The sequence below is a fragment of the Rissa tridactyla genome, chromosome 3, assembly GCF_028500815.1.
Source record: "Rissa tridactyla isolate bRisTri1 chromosome 3, bRisTri1.patW.cur.20221130, whole genome shotgun sequence".
In the NCBI taxonomy this organism is placed as follows: domain Eukaryota; kingdom Metazoa; phylum Chordata; class Aves; order Charadriiformes; family Laridae; genus Rissa; species Rissa tridactyla.
The window spans coordinates 59,429,269-59,444,334 of NC_071468.1; the positions used below are offsets into that span (position 1 = coordinate 59,429,269).

General features: G+C 40.8%; 1 protein-coding gene across 6 annotated transcripts in view; it reads left to right on the forward strand.

Annotated features, from left to right (window-relative positions):
- Positions 1 to 15,066, forward strand: part of ARID1B (AT-rich interaction domain 1B) — a 339,818-nt gene that overhangs the window by 93,400 nt on the left and 231,352 nt on the right. For all 6 annotated transcript variants that reach the window (XM_054196537.1, XM_054196539.1, XM_054196541.1 and 3 more), the window contains exon 4: positions 10,328 to 10,438. In XM_054196537.1, the coding sequence (XP_054052512.1) occupies positions 10,328 to 10,438 (111 nt within the window). The remainder of the gene's footprint in view (positions 1 to 10,327; positions 10,439 to 15,066) is intronic.

The window sequence follows — 15,066 nt, forward strand, 5'->3', positions numbered from 1 at the left end:
GAAGTGATAGAATTGCACTTGCTTTATAAAATAACTCTACAAGAGCAAAGACAAAGCCATTTATAGTTCAGTGCCATTAATTGCTTGGCATTTAGATATTAGAGTAAGAGTCTATTAATTAACTTGATAGTAAAACTGTTGGAATGCAGACTGATAAAAACTATTTTGTTTTAGGAGATTAGTGATCATAACTATTGTTGTTCCCCTTACCACTCTCCTTATTACTCAGTGATGATTTTCTTCTACTGTTATTCTAAGAGCAGAATTAATATCCCAGAAATAATTTTATCCATACCTTTGAAATTTAGCCGTAAGTTAAACAGAATAGTGACTTCAGCAAAGGATACCTGATCATGTAATAGTCTCTTACTTTATGATCCATTAATCTGATGGCTGTTCACAGACAGTTATCTACATGAATGTTTTAGAATATAAATGCACAAATCCTGTTTTAAGAAAAATTTTAAAATGCAAATAGTATAGTACTGTGAATTAAGTGATAAAGTCGTAAAGTCTGAAAAGTACTAATAAATCTGAGTGGCAGTGGGGTTTTTGTTTGTTTTCTGGGTTTTTATTTTGTTTCTGTGTGAGCAGTATATATTCCAAATTTTAGTGGTCTTGTAAATTACACCTCATGGCCAGTTTCAATGCAGCAGTATTCTCTTGTGGCCTTTAAATTAACACACATTATTTTCCTCAGAGGTAGGGAAAATAAGTTTGTTAATATTTCCTGGTATAAAATTTACCACTATTTTTTTTGGCTGCCTGTATTTTCTTTAATAATTGAAGATGTTCGGTGTACATATATTTAGTTTTATTTTCTGTATTTTGAATTGGGATTTTGTTGTTAAGACAATGTATTATCTGAATATGGGTCAGCATATATTTTGTATGCATTCGTTATCTTTTCCAGTATTTCCCTTTTACTGCATTTCTCTCCTGCTGTGGTAGGATTTAGAATAGATTTTGGAGTGTACAGCTGAAATCTTAGTGTTTTAGTTGTTGCAATCAGATATAGACAACAAAGAATGAAATAGCAAATCAAAGTAAATATGGTACCACTTAAAAACCAAGTTTACCTTTACATGTTGACAAAAGTACTTGGTGTTTTTGTTGTGGGAGAGAGAACAACTGTTGGTCTTGGTGAGTTGTCCATCAACAAATTAAGCTCTGCAAGAGCACAGCCTCTCTCTTCATGTCTTCCTCGCGCTTCTCCCTGATTGCCAAGTACCCATCCTAGGTATCTTCCACGTGCATGTTTTTAGGTAGAAAATTAAATATCTAGCTATATGTGATTGGGTTTTGGGTGTCTGCCTACAGAATTCATAAAGAGCATGCTCCTTTGCCCTCACGAAAAAAGGAGAGGTTTATTGTAGCTTTATGACCTAGCAGTCCTTTACCAACTTTTAACGAAAGACACTGGTTTTTCATTGCTGTATTAAAGAGTAGTCAGTGGTCTGTTCTCAGAGTTGTAAGTTTTCATCACTTCTTTCACTTGTTCTCCACCCCCACTTTACACCCTCCTCTCGCCACTCCCAACACCAGCCCAGCTGGGAATACTTTCTTTCAAAAAAATCATGGTTGTGGCGATGGTGATGAAGTCTTCCCTACCTCAGAGATTAAAGAAATCATTTGCTGCTGTTGGTTTAAACTATTGTATTTTGAAGTCTGTTGAATTGCTTCTGCTGCTGGGTGCTTCCTTCTGTAAATTATTGTTCTCTTTCTGTAAATTATTGTTGTTCTCTTTCCACTCCTTGGACTAAGATATTTTTCCATATGGTGGATGGATTTAAAGGTGGTTGTGCAGATACTGCATGTCTTCACGGACTGCAGAGAGAGAGAGGATGGTAGCGCAGCTAATTCTCTACCTCCAGTAGCCCCAAATGTAACATGCTAGCTCTCTTACACAGTGAAAAATTAAGTTAACCAAAATAGTAGAGTCCAGCTGTGAAAACCTTCTTTACCAAAGTCATTACAGCCGTCTTTGCATCTGAACTTCAGTTCCTTCTCCTGTGATTCTGCTGTTGGTAAAATAGCAAGTAAACCTCATTTCAGTCATTTATTTTAAGAGACCTCTATGGTGGAGCGTGAGGGAATAAGTTAACAGGTGTCACTGGACTGTGATATAAATGTTGTCTGTAACATAATACAGCTTTATATTTGAGGTGGGGGAGGAAACAAACCCACGAAACAAATCTCACCAGTCTGGGGTTTTTTTTTATGCGACCTCAGTGATGTTTTAGGTGTTGCTTGCAACCCTTCCTCACAGATTTGCAGGTTTTCATGAGCCTTTAGATGAAGTCCTGGCTTTTACCCCGAAGCACATTACAGACGTGCCCCTAAGAAAATGCCGAAGAAATGTTTCCCGGTCTCAAGCGAGGAAGTCTCGTCCTTGGGTACCTAGCTCGATTAGCCCGGAGGCAGCAGCTGCTCTTGGTGCAGCTTTTCTCTTTATTCTGTAAGCTGGCTTCGGGCTTTCGGCTCCGCTGTAAGCTGCGGGCAGTGCTCTGACCTCCTTTCCGCCAGCCCAGCCGTACGCCTGGGCGAGCTGCCTGGGCGGCAGCAGGCGGTCTGGGGCAGGCTGCTGCCCCCCAGGGCACGGAGCCCCCCGGCTCCCCACTTCCGCAGCAGCCGCCTCCAAAGAAATGGCAGGTTTTACATCCTGCCCCTCGCCTGTGTTTGGTTGCATTTAGCTGTATTTTTGGGAGCACAGAGCTGTTTCACGCCTGGGGTTTGCTGAAGAGATGCCTTCCTCCTGGACTCTTAGGAAGGACTAGTTTGGCAGGGCAGGACGCTGGATGGCACAAAATCTGTAAGTCAGCACATTAACGTGGTAGTCTGTCCCAAGTGACTATAAAGAATATGACATGTATGAACTGCCAGGGTTCTCTTTCTTTCTTTCTTTCTTCTTTTTTTTTTTTTTTTTTTAATATAGCTTTGTCAGTGAAAGGATGGGCAGGGAGAGGAAGGAGTGGGTGTAGAAAATGAAAGTATGGTTGGGCTGCCCAGCCTTGTATGTTTTTTGTTTTGGTTTGGTTTTTTTAGGCAAAGTCCAAAAGGCTCTATAAACATGGGAAAAATCATGGAAATAAAATGCTTATTTTACCCCTTATTTCCAAGTTGTATTTCTCAGGTTACCTCTTCAGGTTCTCTCTCATCTCTTCATTCACACTGTAACTTTACATCTGTAGAACAAAGAAAACTATCTTTTTTTGCCTGAAAATGAAGAACTGACAGCTGTTTATCAGGCTGTGCAACGTGTGCAACAGTCACATTTTAATATGAACACCAAACTCGCCTATTTTTTTTTCATGTGGCATGTTACAAGTATGAGAGAAGAAAACTAGAAGAAATGTCTTGTTTCTGATTAAATCCACTATTGATATGCTCTGTGATCCATGGAATGCAATAGTGGTGGAAAGAGAAGAGCAAGATAAGGGTTTCCGAGAATGATTTCATCTTGGAGCTCTTCCTGCATCACTTGCTTAACGTGGCTCCTGGAGGCCATAGAGACGAGACACATGTAAAAATGGACTAGAGCATTTAGGAAGAGACCCTTCTCTCGTTAGTTGGCTCAGATTTCTTGATATGTGACTTAGAAGCTATGCTGTCCAAACAAACAATGTTCTTCCTGTAAGATAGGGGCTTTTTCTGATCCTATCTGCATTTAAAATGCTTTCAGTGTATTCTGCAGGGCAAAACCTTCCACAGTTAGATAATCTGAGTTTCTAATAACTTCCTGAGAGTTTTGATAGACTAAGCCTCAATAATATATTTGCTTACCTAAGTTAATGTTTTGTATCAATTGCTGGCTGCTACATGAAGTACTTCCCCTCCTACCCCCCACTGTCTTAAGACTTACCTTAGTTGTCATTCTGTGATAATTGGGATCCTGAAGGGAGAAAATGGTGTTCCCATTGTAGGTTTTCTTGTTGGGTTTGGGGTTTGTTTTTTTTTGGTTGGTTGGTTGTTTTGTTTTGTTTTTTTAAATTAGCTTAAAAAAGAGATCTAGGAAATACTAAGTTTTAGAGTGAAACTGCAGATGTCTTGGAAGGGAAGGTAAGAAGATGAGATGTCTTACTGATAATGACTGGTGTACACCCGAGGCATCTAAACTGGCAGGTTTTCCAAATTTTTCCAGGTACGTGGTAGGAATTTTCTCTGAGGAGTTAGGTATGATATTTATTTTTTTTTAATGAATTATCTCCTTTTGGAAAAAGGAAAAGAGGTGCTTTGGCACTTCTCTGAAGCTCTTGACTCCCTCTAGTACCTGTAACGAAGATCAACATTAACTTGCTAAGGCAGAGGCCTACCTGTATCATCTTTGTTTCTGAGGTCACAATCCTGCCCTGGCTTGACTGCAGGGAAATGATAACCACCTGAAAAAAGAGCAATCGCTGCTGGCCAGCCCCGCTGAAGCAACAGTCAACAAATAGCATCAGCGCATTGAGGTAGATGCCAGCCTGCTGCTGCTTGTACTTCAGTGACAGCTGCTTTCCTTGTCTGCATTCAGGTTTCCCTGGTGGTGGTAGGGGGTTGGCTTGAAATGATTTACATGTTCTGGTTATGAGCAGGGTTTATTCACTTCACCACGTAAACACAGACTAGCATTTTGAAGGGGATTACCAGACTGCACTGGTAATCCACCCCCAGTGGTTAGCACTCTCTTCTTTTTTGTTGGCGTAATAAGTGCTGAGACCTACCAAATAATTTTTTCCTGCAATCACCTGTTCCCTCTGTGCAGTAGGAGACTTGCTTGCTGGTTTGTGCACAATGCTCTCCAGCTACAAGATACCAATTTCCTTTTCTTCAAGTCTTCAGGGGTTTGGTTTTGTTTTGGTTTTTCCATTTCGACTCATAAAATTCAAGACATAGATGTGTGTTTCTTCTTGACCTAGGATCTTCTGCAGGAGTCCGTCTACATCCTGCAGGACCTCTGCAGACCATCTGCTCAGGATTCAAGGAAACCTCTCTGCTCTTTTGTCCTTAGTGGATCATTCCCCCCACAGGGCTGCATTCTGTTTGGTTGCTTGCATGAGACGGTGTTGTCTGTGCCCCCGGGCATAACATTTTTTCTGAGTGCAGCCCTACCTACAGTATGCCTTTAACAGGATGGCTGTCTTTGTTGTCAGTTTTGTGTTCCCAGAGAGTGTACAACTTAGGAGGTGACATGATAGGTATTAGGGTTGGGCTAGAAGTTGGCAGTATAGGGATTTGTCACCACTCTGGTAAGTAGGGGTTGGTTGGTTTGTTGGGGTTTTTTGGGAGCTTTTTACTGCAGAAGGTAGAAAGAGTAGAAGTGTGTTGGTATGCGTTTACCTATGCAGAACGAACAGATACTTGGCTAAGGATTGTCCTTCTATAGCCCTTAACATATCACTTGCCTTTCTGTTCCATAGAATCCCTTCAGACATGAGGAAAATAATCCTGTATAGCAGGGCCTTATGCTCCTCTTGGCTCCTGCACTGGGTCCTCATTTCCTTTCTCAAGTGGTCTGGGAAAAAAACAACTAATATTTGCTTTCAATTTTGCTGTTGTCACATTGCTGTAGACTTCACTGCTCTCACACTTCATGTCTTCTAAGGATCAACCAACTGAATCAAGAACATGAGCTAAAATAGTTTTTAATGAGTTTTTCAAATTGAAGTCTAGTATGTTATTTTCCATAAATTATTTTCCTTCTTTTTAACCATCGTGGTACTTATCTTCCTGGGTGGTCATGTTATCCCTCTGAAATTCGCTGCAGCAGAAATGGATGAAGCCTGAATGATATTTCTCACCCAGCCCTTCTTTAAATGTGGTTTCCCCCAAACATTAATGTTTTCACTATGCTTTTATTTTCCATTAAAAATAATCTAAACTATTTCATAATTAGATTTTATCTTCTTTGGTAGAACTTAAAACAAACATGCATTTAATCTACATGTTTTCAAGCATTATCAGCACTATATTCGTTCAGGTTTGCAGAGAATGTAAATGTGGAGACACTTGCTTGTTTTAAGTTAAGTCCAGCTAGAGAATGAAAGTGTGACACTAATTAGCATTGCACATTGAAAGGGCAAAGGCTGTCTCTCTGTGGCTGACTCCAGAGTGGTCCAGGTACAGCTGATGTGGGCTGCAGTGTGGTGGAGCCGGGCTTGTGGTGGGCTGCTGCCAAAGGAGGGAAGTTTCCTTCCTCTCTTTGCTCACCCAACCCTTCCCGAGGCCAGCTCTGCTCAGTAATCCATGATAAAGCTGGGGGGAAAGCCGTTACTCTTTTGGCAAATTTTAAGTTCCACCATTTCACAACGTGGTCTAAGAAGGACCACTAACAGAAACTAAGCAGGGAGGGGGGGGGGGGGTGTCCAAGTGCAAGAATTGTGGGAGGCAGGAACAAGGAGCCTTTGACTTTCTTGACTTTCTTGCAGGCTGGTGCATTGGCTCACTCGGTCGCTTTAAACCTCTGGCAGTGAAATCCCACACCGGAATTAAAGACTTTAAAACTTTGCAAGATGAATACAGTAACAGAGAATAAGAGAAGAAAATATCCTCTTTCCTCCTTTACTCCTCAGACTACAGAAATCTTGAGCTCCATATACGACAATTTGCAGAGCAAGCTAAAATTGTACGTGAACAGGAGGCAAATAACTAGTCCTGGCTCTGTGGATGATAAGCAGTTGGTTGTTATTATTACCCAAATACAATAATTGTATATGGATTGACTTCTGAACAGCTTACCCAATACATAGGTTTTAGGCTGTGTATATGTAGGCATAGTCCCTTTTATTTTTTTGTCTACCTGTTTCACAGTAAAAATGTTTTTTGAAAAGTCTAAACTTCAGCTATTTTGAGCATATGCTTATGACTTGCCGATTATTTGTCCCTGTGCCTTTTCTAAAATCTGATGGGGGAAACCCTGCTTTTAGTTATTTTACAACTTTGTTGACAGTTTGTGCTATAACAGCTATGATATCATTGGGTTTGTGCCAAGTTGGGAAGTTCTGAGTGGAAACTTGTAGCCTTCTGTTTATAAAAGCCTGGGTTTCTCTTTTACACACATGCTCTTCTTCTATGGGAGGAAAAATTTTCTGTGATTCATAAAAAAATCATAAGCTTTGCTTTGAAAGCTGATGTCATCAATGGATAAAATATTGGGAGTCAAAAGAAGAGAGTCAGGGATGCCAGGAGAAGATTGAGCCCTGGTATCAATGGGGGACTCCTCAGCCATGGTTATAGCTCAGCATGTGGTAACGTGTTCCTCTTCCCCTTATGTTCCCTCGGTTCAGTCCCCGATACATCCATTCCTAGATGCTAGAAAGAAAAACGACCTTTCAAAACTGAAAGTGAGAATTGCCAATTCCATGCATTTCTTTGGTGACGGGCAATTTACCCTGAAACTTCTGTCCTTATTTTTTATATCTCTCTCAAAATCTGTTGTATCTATTCTTTAATATGTTGTATGTTAACAAAATTTCCTAATGCAGAACTGAAGAAAGGCAGCAGGGATATTCTCTCCGCTGTTTTTCAGTGAAAATGATACTAAGCACTATTTTGGTCATGAAGCCAACCTCTTAGTGAAATACGCTATTATTTAATCCTCATTATGTTTAGTATATAAATGGACTGTTTTTATTGGACAATGCATATGTATAAACACATAAAATTATACACACAGCCCCATGCATATTTCATCTGGGAGATTCCCATGCCTGCAACTTACTGAGAGCAAACTGATGCTTCACTTCTCAAGAGCTGCTTTCCAAGTTTACAGTGATCCAAGTATCTGAATGGCTTTACGGAGAATATAAGAAAGTGTGTGATTTCAGTCCCATCTGGAGTGCACAGGTACCTGCATCGTAACAAACACGGATGGCTGCAGTATTTGTTTCCAAAGCTTATCTAGAATTGAGCAAATGGAGTTGATTTTTTCCACAGTCAGAAAGGAAAGCACTATGAAAATAGTGCATTTGGAAAGACAAAGGGTGTCATGTCTGGGGTTTTTAATGTGCTCTTCAGTGTGTAGAAAGACATTTCGTAGATAGTTTTCAAATACCCAGATAAAAGTAAATTCCATTCAACGTGAAGTATTTCTCATGAGAAAGTGTGCTGTCTCTTCCCTCTCCTGCTCTGGTCCCAGATTTTTCAACTTCCAGTTCAGCTTTCTTCTCTTTTCTTCCTAATTCTTAAAAAAAATACACCAAATAAGAACCACTTGTTAAAACAACAACAAAAAAACACCCAGAAATACCAAGAGTGGTGAAAAAGGCTAAATGGAATATTCAATTTAGGAGACGTCATTTTAGAAACACAATTGTTCCTTTTCCCAAATAGACACTACAGGATTTTGCTAGGAAGCAAAACATGTTTTATATTTTGAAAAATCAAGAGCCATTAATTCCTTACAAAGTACAAAGCATGGTTTTTCCCACATGTTTGCAAGATTTTAACCTCACTTCCTACTGAAATTTCCAGGGGGGTTGTTGGGTTTATTACAGATGCCTACCCAGTGACAACCCCTAGCGTGCATGTGCGTGAGTGTGTGTGCGCGCGCGTTTTTAAATAAAAAGGAAAGCAGAGGTTTGCTCATTTGTTTGCCTATTGTGAAGCTGTCCTGCACCTTTCTGCTCCTTTGTACTGGGGTGAAGGCTGCTGAATGGAGGCCTTGTGCCATTTGTTGATTTTAAACCTCACTGTTAATCCACAGGAACCTGCTGGTGTGCGCAGCAGGAGAGCTGTGTGACAAGTGGAAATCTGGGCGGGGGGGGAGCGCGGGGGGTCACAGGGGATAATAATCATTCAGCCATCAGCCTTTGTCACCCTTAAGCCTAATTGTTACCCTCTGCTGGTAACCACATTGAAGTGCTGGCCTTTTAAGTGTTTCTTGATTTTTATTTTTTTTTTTTTATTTGGCACGGGTTTACGATAGGGTTGTTTATTGCTGGGTTTACATCGTATCGGGTTTGCTGAAGTTTGTTTTTATTAGCCCCGCTGAATTTTCTGCATCCCTTAAAACAATTCAGGAGAGTCCAAAGTGATGGAAGGGGCTGAATGGAAACAGCGTGGTTGTTAAACAAATTCCCCTCTGTCAGGAGCTGGGCTAAAAACAGAGTTAGAAAGCTTTCCTGCTCTGCAGGCCAGCTGCCGGCCGGAGCCTGTGGGTGATCCGTGACTCTGGCGATGGGGAGACTGGGCTGTCAGAGCAGCCCTTTGTGAGCAGCAGCCAGGTGATGGTCAGGCTGCGGTGGGGTGGGACAGAGGACAGCTTCCCCAGTCCCTTCGCCCCTGGAGAGCCTGCCTGCTTTCAGGTACGTGTAAAACTGAAGGTGAGAGGGTGGCTGGAGCAAATCGAACTGGTAGTAAACTAGGGAGGGGGAGAGGAGAATTAAACCATTTAAAAACAACAAAGAAAAACCTTTAAGGTGGGATATCTTTCCTAGCAGTCAGGAACTGGTTCTTCAACTTTCCCTGCCAGTTACACATGCTGAAGTTGGTATTGCACTTTATGTTGTTTTCCTGGAAGAAGATAGTGTAGAAGCTGCTATGGTAGCTAAAATTAAGCCTGAATCTAAGGCTTTGCAATGGGCAAGTATCTATAGGTGTGACATAAGCCTGTGTTGTGAGATGGCAGGGATAGCAGGGGGGAGGCTGCTTCATCTCCCCCCACAACCTCCCGTCCTTGTATCACGTGTACTGTGTTAGGCCATTACCTAAGACTGCTCGGGCTTGTATCAGGAGAAGAGTCCCAAGGTTGCTGGTGCAGGCTTTGGAGCTACACTTGATGGCATGCACTTTCCTTCCAGCCCGCTGAACACAAGGTGCCTGCAGGAGATGCAGCGAATGCGCTGTGTGCTATGACCTGATAGCCGGTATTTGAAAGTTGTGCCAGTAGTAGTGATGGTAAATCCAGGGTTGTTACGGGAGTCTGGTTACACAGGGTGATTACAATCTTACTTTCAAGTCAGTCTTCCACCTGGCTCAGTATTTCATCAACAGGCTTGTGAATACATCTCCGAGTAGGATGAATGTTTTCACCACTTTGTGCTTGCTACTCTTTTACGGTAAAAGGGGGTCATTTATTTAGCAGGTTTGTTTTTGTCTGTTTCCCTGTGTTCCAGTGGTATGATTCCTTGTTAGTGTGTTGCTCTGCTCCTTGGATTTCTTTACACACAGTGCAGGTCATAGTGGTACCTGCATGGGCTTGATACTTCCATCAAGAAGGTTTAACTAGTAAAAACTTTTGATCAAAAACCCATCAGCACTCAGCTGTTGTATTTTCACCCTTCTGTAACGTGGATTTAATTGTAATTTCTGAGCCAGGTTAATAATTCTGTTACAACTGTTGTTGCAGGACATGTCTCAGGAAGGCTATGGAACCAGATCTCAACCCCCTATGGCCCCAGGAAAGCCTAACCATGAAGACTTGAATCTAATCCAGCAGGAAAGACCATCGAGCTTACCAGTAAGAAACTAATGTTTCAGTACTTTAAAACGAAAGCACTTTACGTGATGGTATTTCGTTGCATGTGGGATGAGCAGATGAGAAATATTGAAAGAAGAAATACTAATTGAGGTTGATCACAAACTTTTTAAAAATATGGTGAGAACAGACAGCTTGTATGTGAGTGGACTTAGCTTTGGCTTGTTCTGGTTCAAAATAGCACTACATATGTACATGTGTATTTGTGCGTGTTTTGCACATGTACACATGTGTATTTGCATAGAGGAAACAGATTGATTTTTTTTTTTTAAGCTTTAGGAATTCCATACTTGCACAAAACAATCTCGTGAGGAAGAGGCTTTTTTCTGTGCTCTTTTTGAACGATTTCAGTAGATTCTGGTTTAGCATACGGACACCAGGAGTTATTTGCTCCAAACCTGGAGCATAAGTAGTGAGTTTGACACGTTAATTCTGCTACTGTCTCTGGCTAAGAAATGTAGAAGTGGGAACAGCAGTGATACTTGGGCTAGACTGATCTTTTGGTTAGGACAGTATTTTGTACTAACATTTCTTAGCTTTTCTGAGCTTTGTGCATTCTGCTGTGGGGGAAACAGCACAAATTAACATACTTTACAAAGACACTGCAGCTACTTGCATTTTTGAAGGTCTTATTTCACCATAATGGGCAGAATACTCCCTGGCCATGTCTCTGTGTGTCCCCATTGGTTTGGGGATTTTCTTGTTTGTTGCTAGTAAAACAACATGAATTTAAGCCAACTGGAATATGTTCAGCTTAAATGATGAAAACTATGTGACCTTTGGCTTGGAATAAGGTATCATAAACATACAGGATATTTCCTGCTGTTCACTGGGTATGTATTCATTTCCAGTTAGCAGGGGGATCTCTCTGAAGAATTTACCTTCTCAAGACATTGAATGTGTTTGTGACATCGAATGTGTTTGTGAAATCTGGTAGTACCTTGTATATTTTGCCCCTGGCATACAGCACTATTGTCAGCCTAATTGTCCAAAAGTCAGCACTATTGCCCTGAAAATAGGGCAGTAAACATCTTCATAGCTTTTTAAAGTTATATCTTTGGCACCTAGGAGAGTATATGTGCCACAGATTCTTTACATGATGTTTGAGATGCGCAGGTCTCAGAAGAAGCTATGGAAACTGGGGTGAGATGAGAGATTCATTTGCTTTGTACTAGTATTAATTTGACAATTTTTCAGGAAACGTTTTTTTTAAAGACTGATTTCTCTGAACAGGTCTCAAGAATGAATGCTCGCAATTACCTTAAAAATAGTAGCTACTGTGGACATTGAACTGTTTTGGCAACAACTACCTACTTTAAAAAGCAGCAATATTAAAAGGGACTTTTTGCCTCCCAGTTTTTCATGAACAGTGTTTATTAGCAGAGAGAAGTAAAGTTATTTATCAACTAATGTTCTGCTAATTTGCCTGTGGTCTTTCTTAAACTATTGTCCTACTTTTAATCCATGCTCTGTCCTACCTCCCATCATCATGATATCTAAGCAGAGTATTGGGTATTATCTGTGTCCCTGAGTGTTTGGTATATTTAGTAGCTCATTATTATTCTAGGTATGAGTAAGCTGGTAGTATTAACAGTGAATGTTAACCGTTTTGGCCACATAGCTTAAATTCTAAGTTGGTCACAAATGCTGTTACTGAGAAACCTCATTACAGAAAAGCTTTGATACCTAACGAGAGAGCACTTCATATCACAGAATCATAAAATGGCTTGAGTTGACTCAAAAACCCCGCTGTTTGGATATGGAGGGGAATGGGAGGTATTATAATTTTGTGTTTTATTTTGGTTTGGGTTTTTTTGTGGGGTTTTTTGTTTTATTCCATTTTGGTTTTCAAATTTAAAAACAACTGCAACCCTACATATGTGGTGACAGTGCTTTTTTTAGTAGTGTGAGCAAACTTCACATCATCTTATTTCCAAGGAAAATGTCTTAGAAATTAGGAACAATCCATACATTCAAAGTACAGTGAACACAATAAATGCTTTAATGTAACTCTATTTAGGGTAGGGGTGGTTTGACCATATAAATATGGGGTGGGTTTTTTTTTTTTCCCCTGGGGCAAGAGAATTCTGTATTCAGTTTTGGATTCCTCATGAAAACCTGTGATCACTACGCCTTGTTTAGTACTCCTAGTGATAGTGTCATTTTAGGATGCTAAATACAGCTCCTTAAGCTTGTTTTCAAGATAATGCTGTTCTTGAGGGTAGCCAGTAAGTCGTCTTTATACAGTGAAGCTTGAAATGATAGCAGTGGTGTTAGGCTTTTAATAAAATTTGGTTATGTTTTGTTTCATGGTATTCTGGTATTTATACAATTTGTCTGTTATCTTTTTATTTCGTAAGGGCATTGTGTAAAATCACAGCAGCTACATAGCAAGCTTATACAAGTGTCTAAAAACAACAAAAGAGATGTAATACTAAATGGTGAATGGTGTTCTCTGATGTGGCTTTGAAAAAAGAGTTTCCCTTTGATGGATTTGAAGAAGAGCTGGCCACTTTCTGCGGCACTGAATGCTGGCTTGTGTCATCCTTTGGGGGAGTTTTTTCAGCAGGTTTGTGTCACAGTAAGCGCAGCTAAACAGCCCAATAGTTGTTCCGTTTCCTTCACACATTGTATATAAAAGTCCTGGCATGAATGTTCCCATAAAGTTCAAAGCGGACAAATTTGTAATGTGGGTTGGTAACAAATGGCTACAAACAAAATATGGCTTTATTAGCTACTTCTAATGGCCTGTCAAATTCTATACAATGCTTGCTTTCCTTCTCCTAACTGCTCTGATATCTGGAGGGTTTGACCTGTGGGTCTCTGACCATGTGAAGTCACTGAGAGCCCAAATGAAAAGTTGTACAGAATAGTGCTCCGAGCACTTTTGTTGGGGTCACAATTAGAAGAAAATCTCAAGCTTTTGAGAAAACATGTGAGTTGGGTACTCTGTGAAGGAAAGGAAGTCATAAACAGAAACTGTTGCCTATTAGAGTGGAGGAATAAAGGGGGAGAAGCCTGAATGAAATTGTCTAGAGAACAGCTACTACAGAATATATTTATCGAGACTTAAGGGATAATAGCAAAACGCACATTTCTGCTATTGCGAGAAAGCTAGAGCAGACTTATAGGAAAAAGCTTCCAAATGATATATCTGCAAATTTGTTGTTGCAGTAAAGGAGCTTGTGTCAGCAGTAGGCTCTGTGTGTCTGTGAAGACTAATCCTTTATTTTGTCTTTAATGAGTAATTTTGTAAATGTTCACATTGGATTATGTTGATAGAATGAAGAGCAGAAAACATAAATTAATTTAATTTTTTTTTTATTGGCATGAGTATGAAAGTCATTTCAGATAGGCACTGGTGATTTTGCTATTGCTTTATTTTGTTTTAATAAGGTCCTTTTTTGCCCAGTGTCAGGTGTGCTTATTTGAGGTGTGAGGTAAAATGGTGTACCCAAGGTTGCCACGCTTTTGAAACATGGGTTTCTGCTATTTTTCTGTTGAAACCTACAGGTAAAGTTTTGTGACTGCTTGAGCTGTTGTTAGCCAGGGCAGCTGCAGTCCTGTCGTGTGCTCCACAGCGTGCCAGCTGTGCCGTCCCATCTCCTCCACTGCCACTCCTGGGACTGGCCAGTGGATTTGACGTGGGGAGCTGAACCAGCTGAGACGTAACCACTCTTTATTTCTGGGTTAGTTTTTGACTGAATCACTGTGTAATTGCGTGGGCATCAGTGGTACCTCAGAAGAGGAGATGGGAATCAGTAGCCGTGATGGGAAAGGGGACAGTGAGGACTGCAGCAGCTTTGATTTTAGCCACATCCTAAAAGACTGTATGATCTTGCTGGAAGGGTTTAAGACTCTCATCTTGTCAGCTGAGACATGGTGGCGCAGCAGATCCCAGTGTTCATAGTTGGGCCCTGCAGCAGTCACAGAGCCCCAAACAGACAGAAGACAGTTCAGTTTTTTAAGGTGTCTGCTGGTTTATGTCCCTGAGCTGTTTAACACAGTCAGTGAGTGCAAGCCCAGTGACATGAGCATGCATGGCTGGAGGCTGCAGGGAAGGTGGGCTTGTGGCAGTCCTCAGCTTGCGTGGCTCTGAACTGTAGGGAAATCATGGCCTGAGTCTTACAACTTGGCTGGGGTTCATCTTGTGCTTACTGGAGGTCATGCAGTGTCAGAGGGGGAAGGTTGTATCTGGAGTTGAAGGTATCAGTGCTTTACTAGGTCACTGAGAATTCTGAGTTCATGGATTAATTCTACGACATCACTTGCTCACTGGGTCTTTTCATGGTGACAAGGCAATTTGTCTGCAAAAAAAATAGTAGCCAGCAATGGAGGTAGAATGCCACTTGTATCTTGTGCAGTGCCATGACCTCAGAAGTTTGTGGTTCTACGATGTCTGTAGTTGTATGAGCTTCAGTGTCAAGCAGGTCTCAAATAATACATACTGTTGCTTGAACATATAAACTTTTTAAGATGCCAGTTCCCTTGTTTCTTTGTGCTTGGTACTGTGGAAAACAGTACATCAGCAGTCCCTTCCTGATTTTATTAACTGCTTCACAGTTCTGTTTTACCTCATTTTAATGAGCCTCTAAAGGATGTTTCCAGTG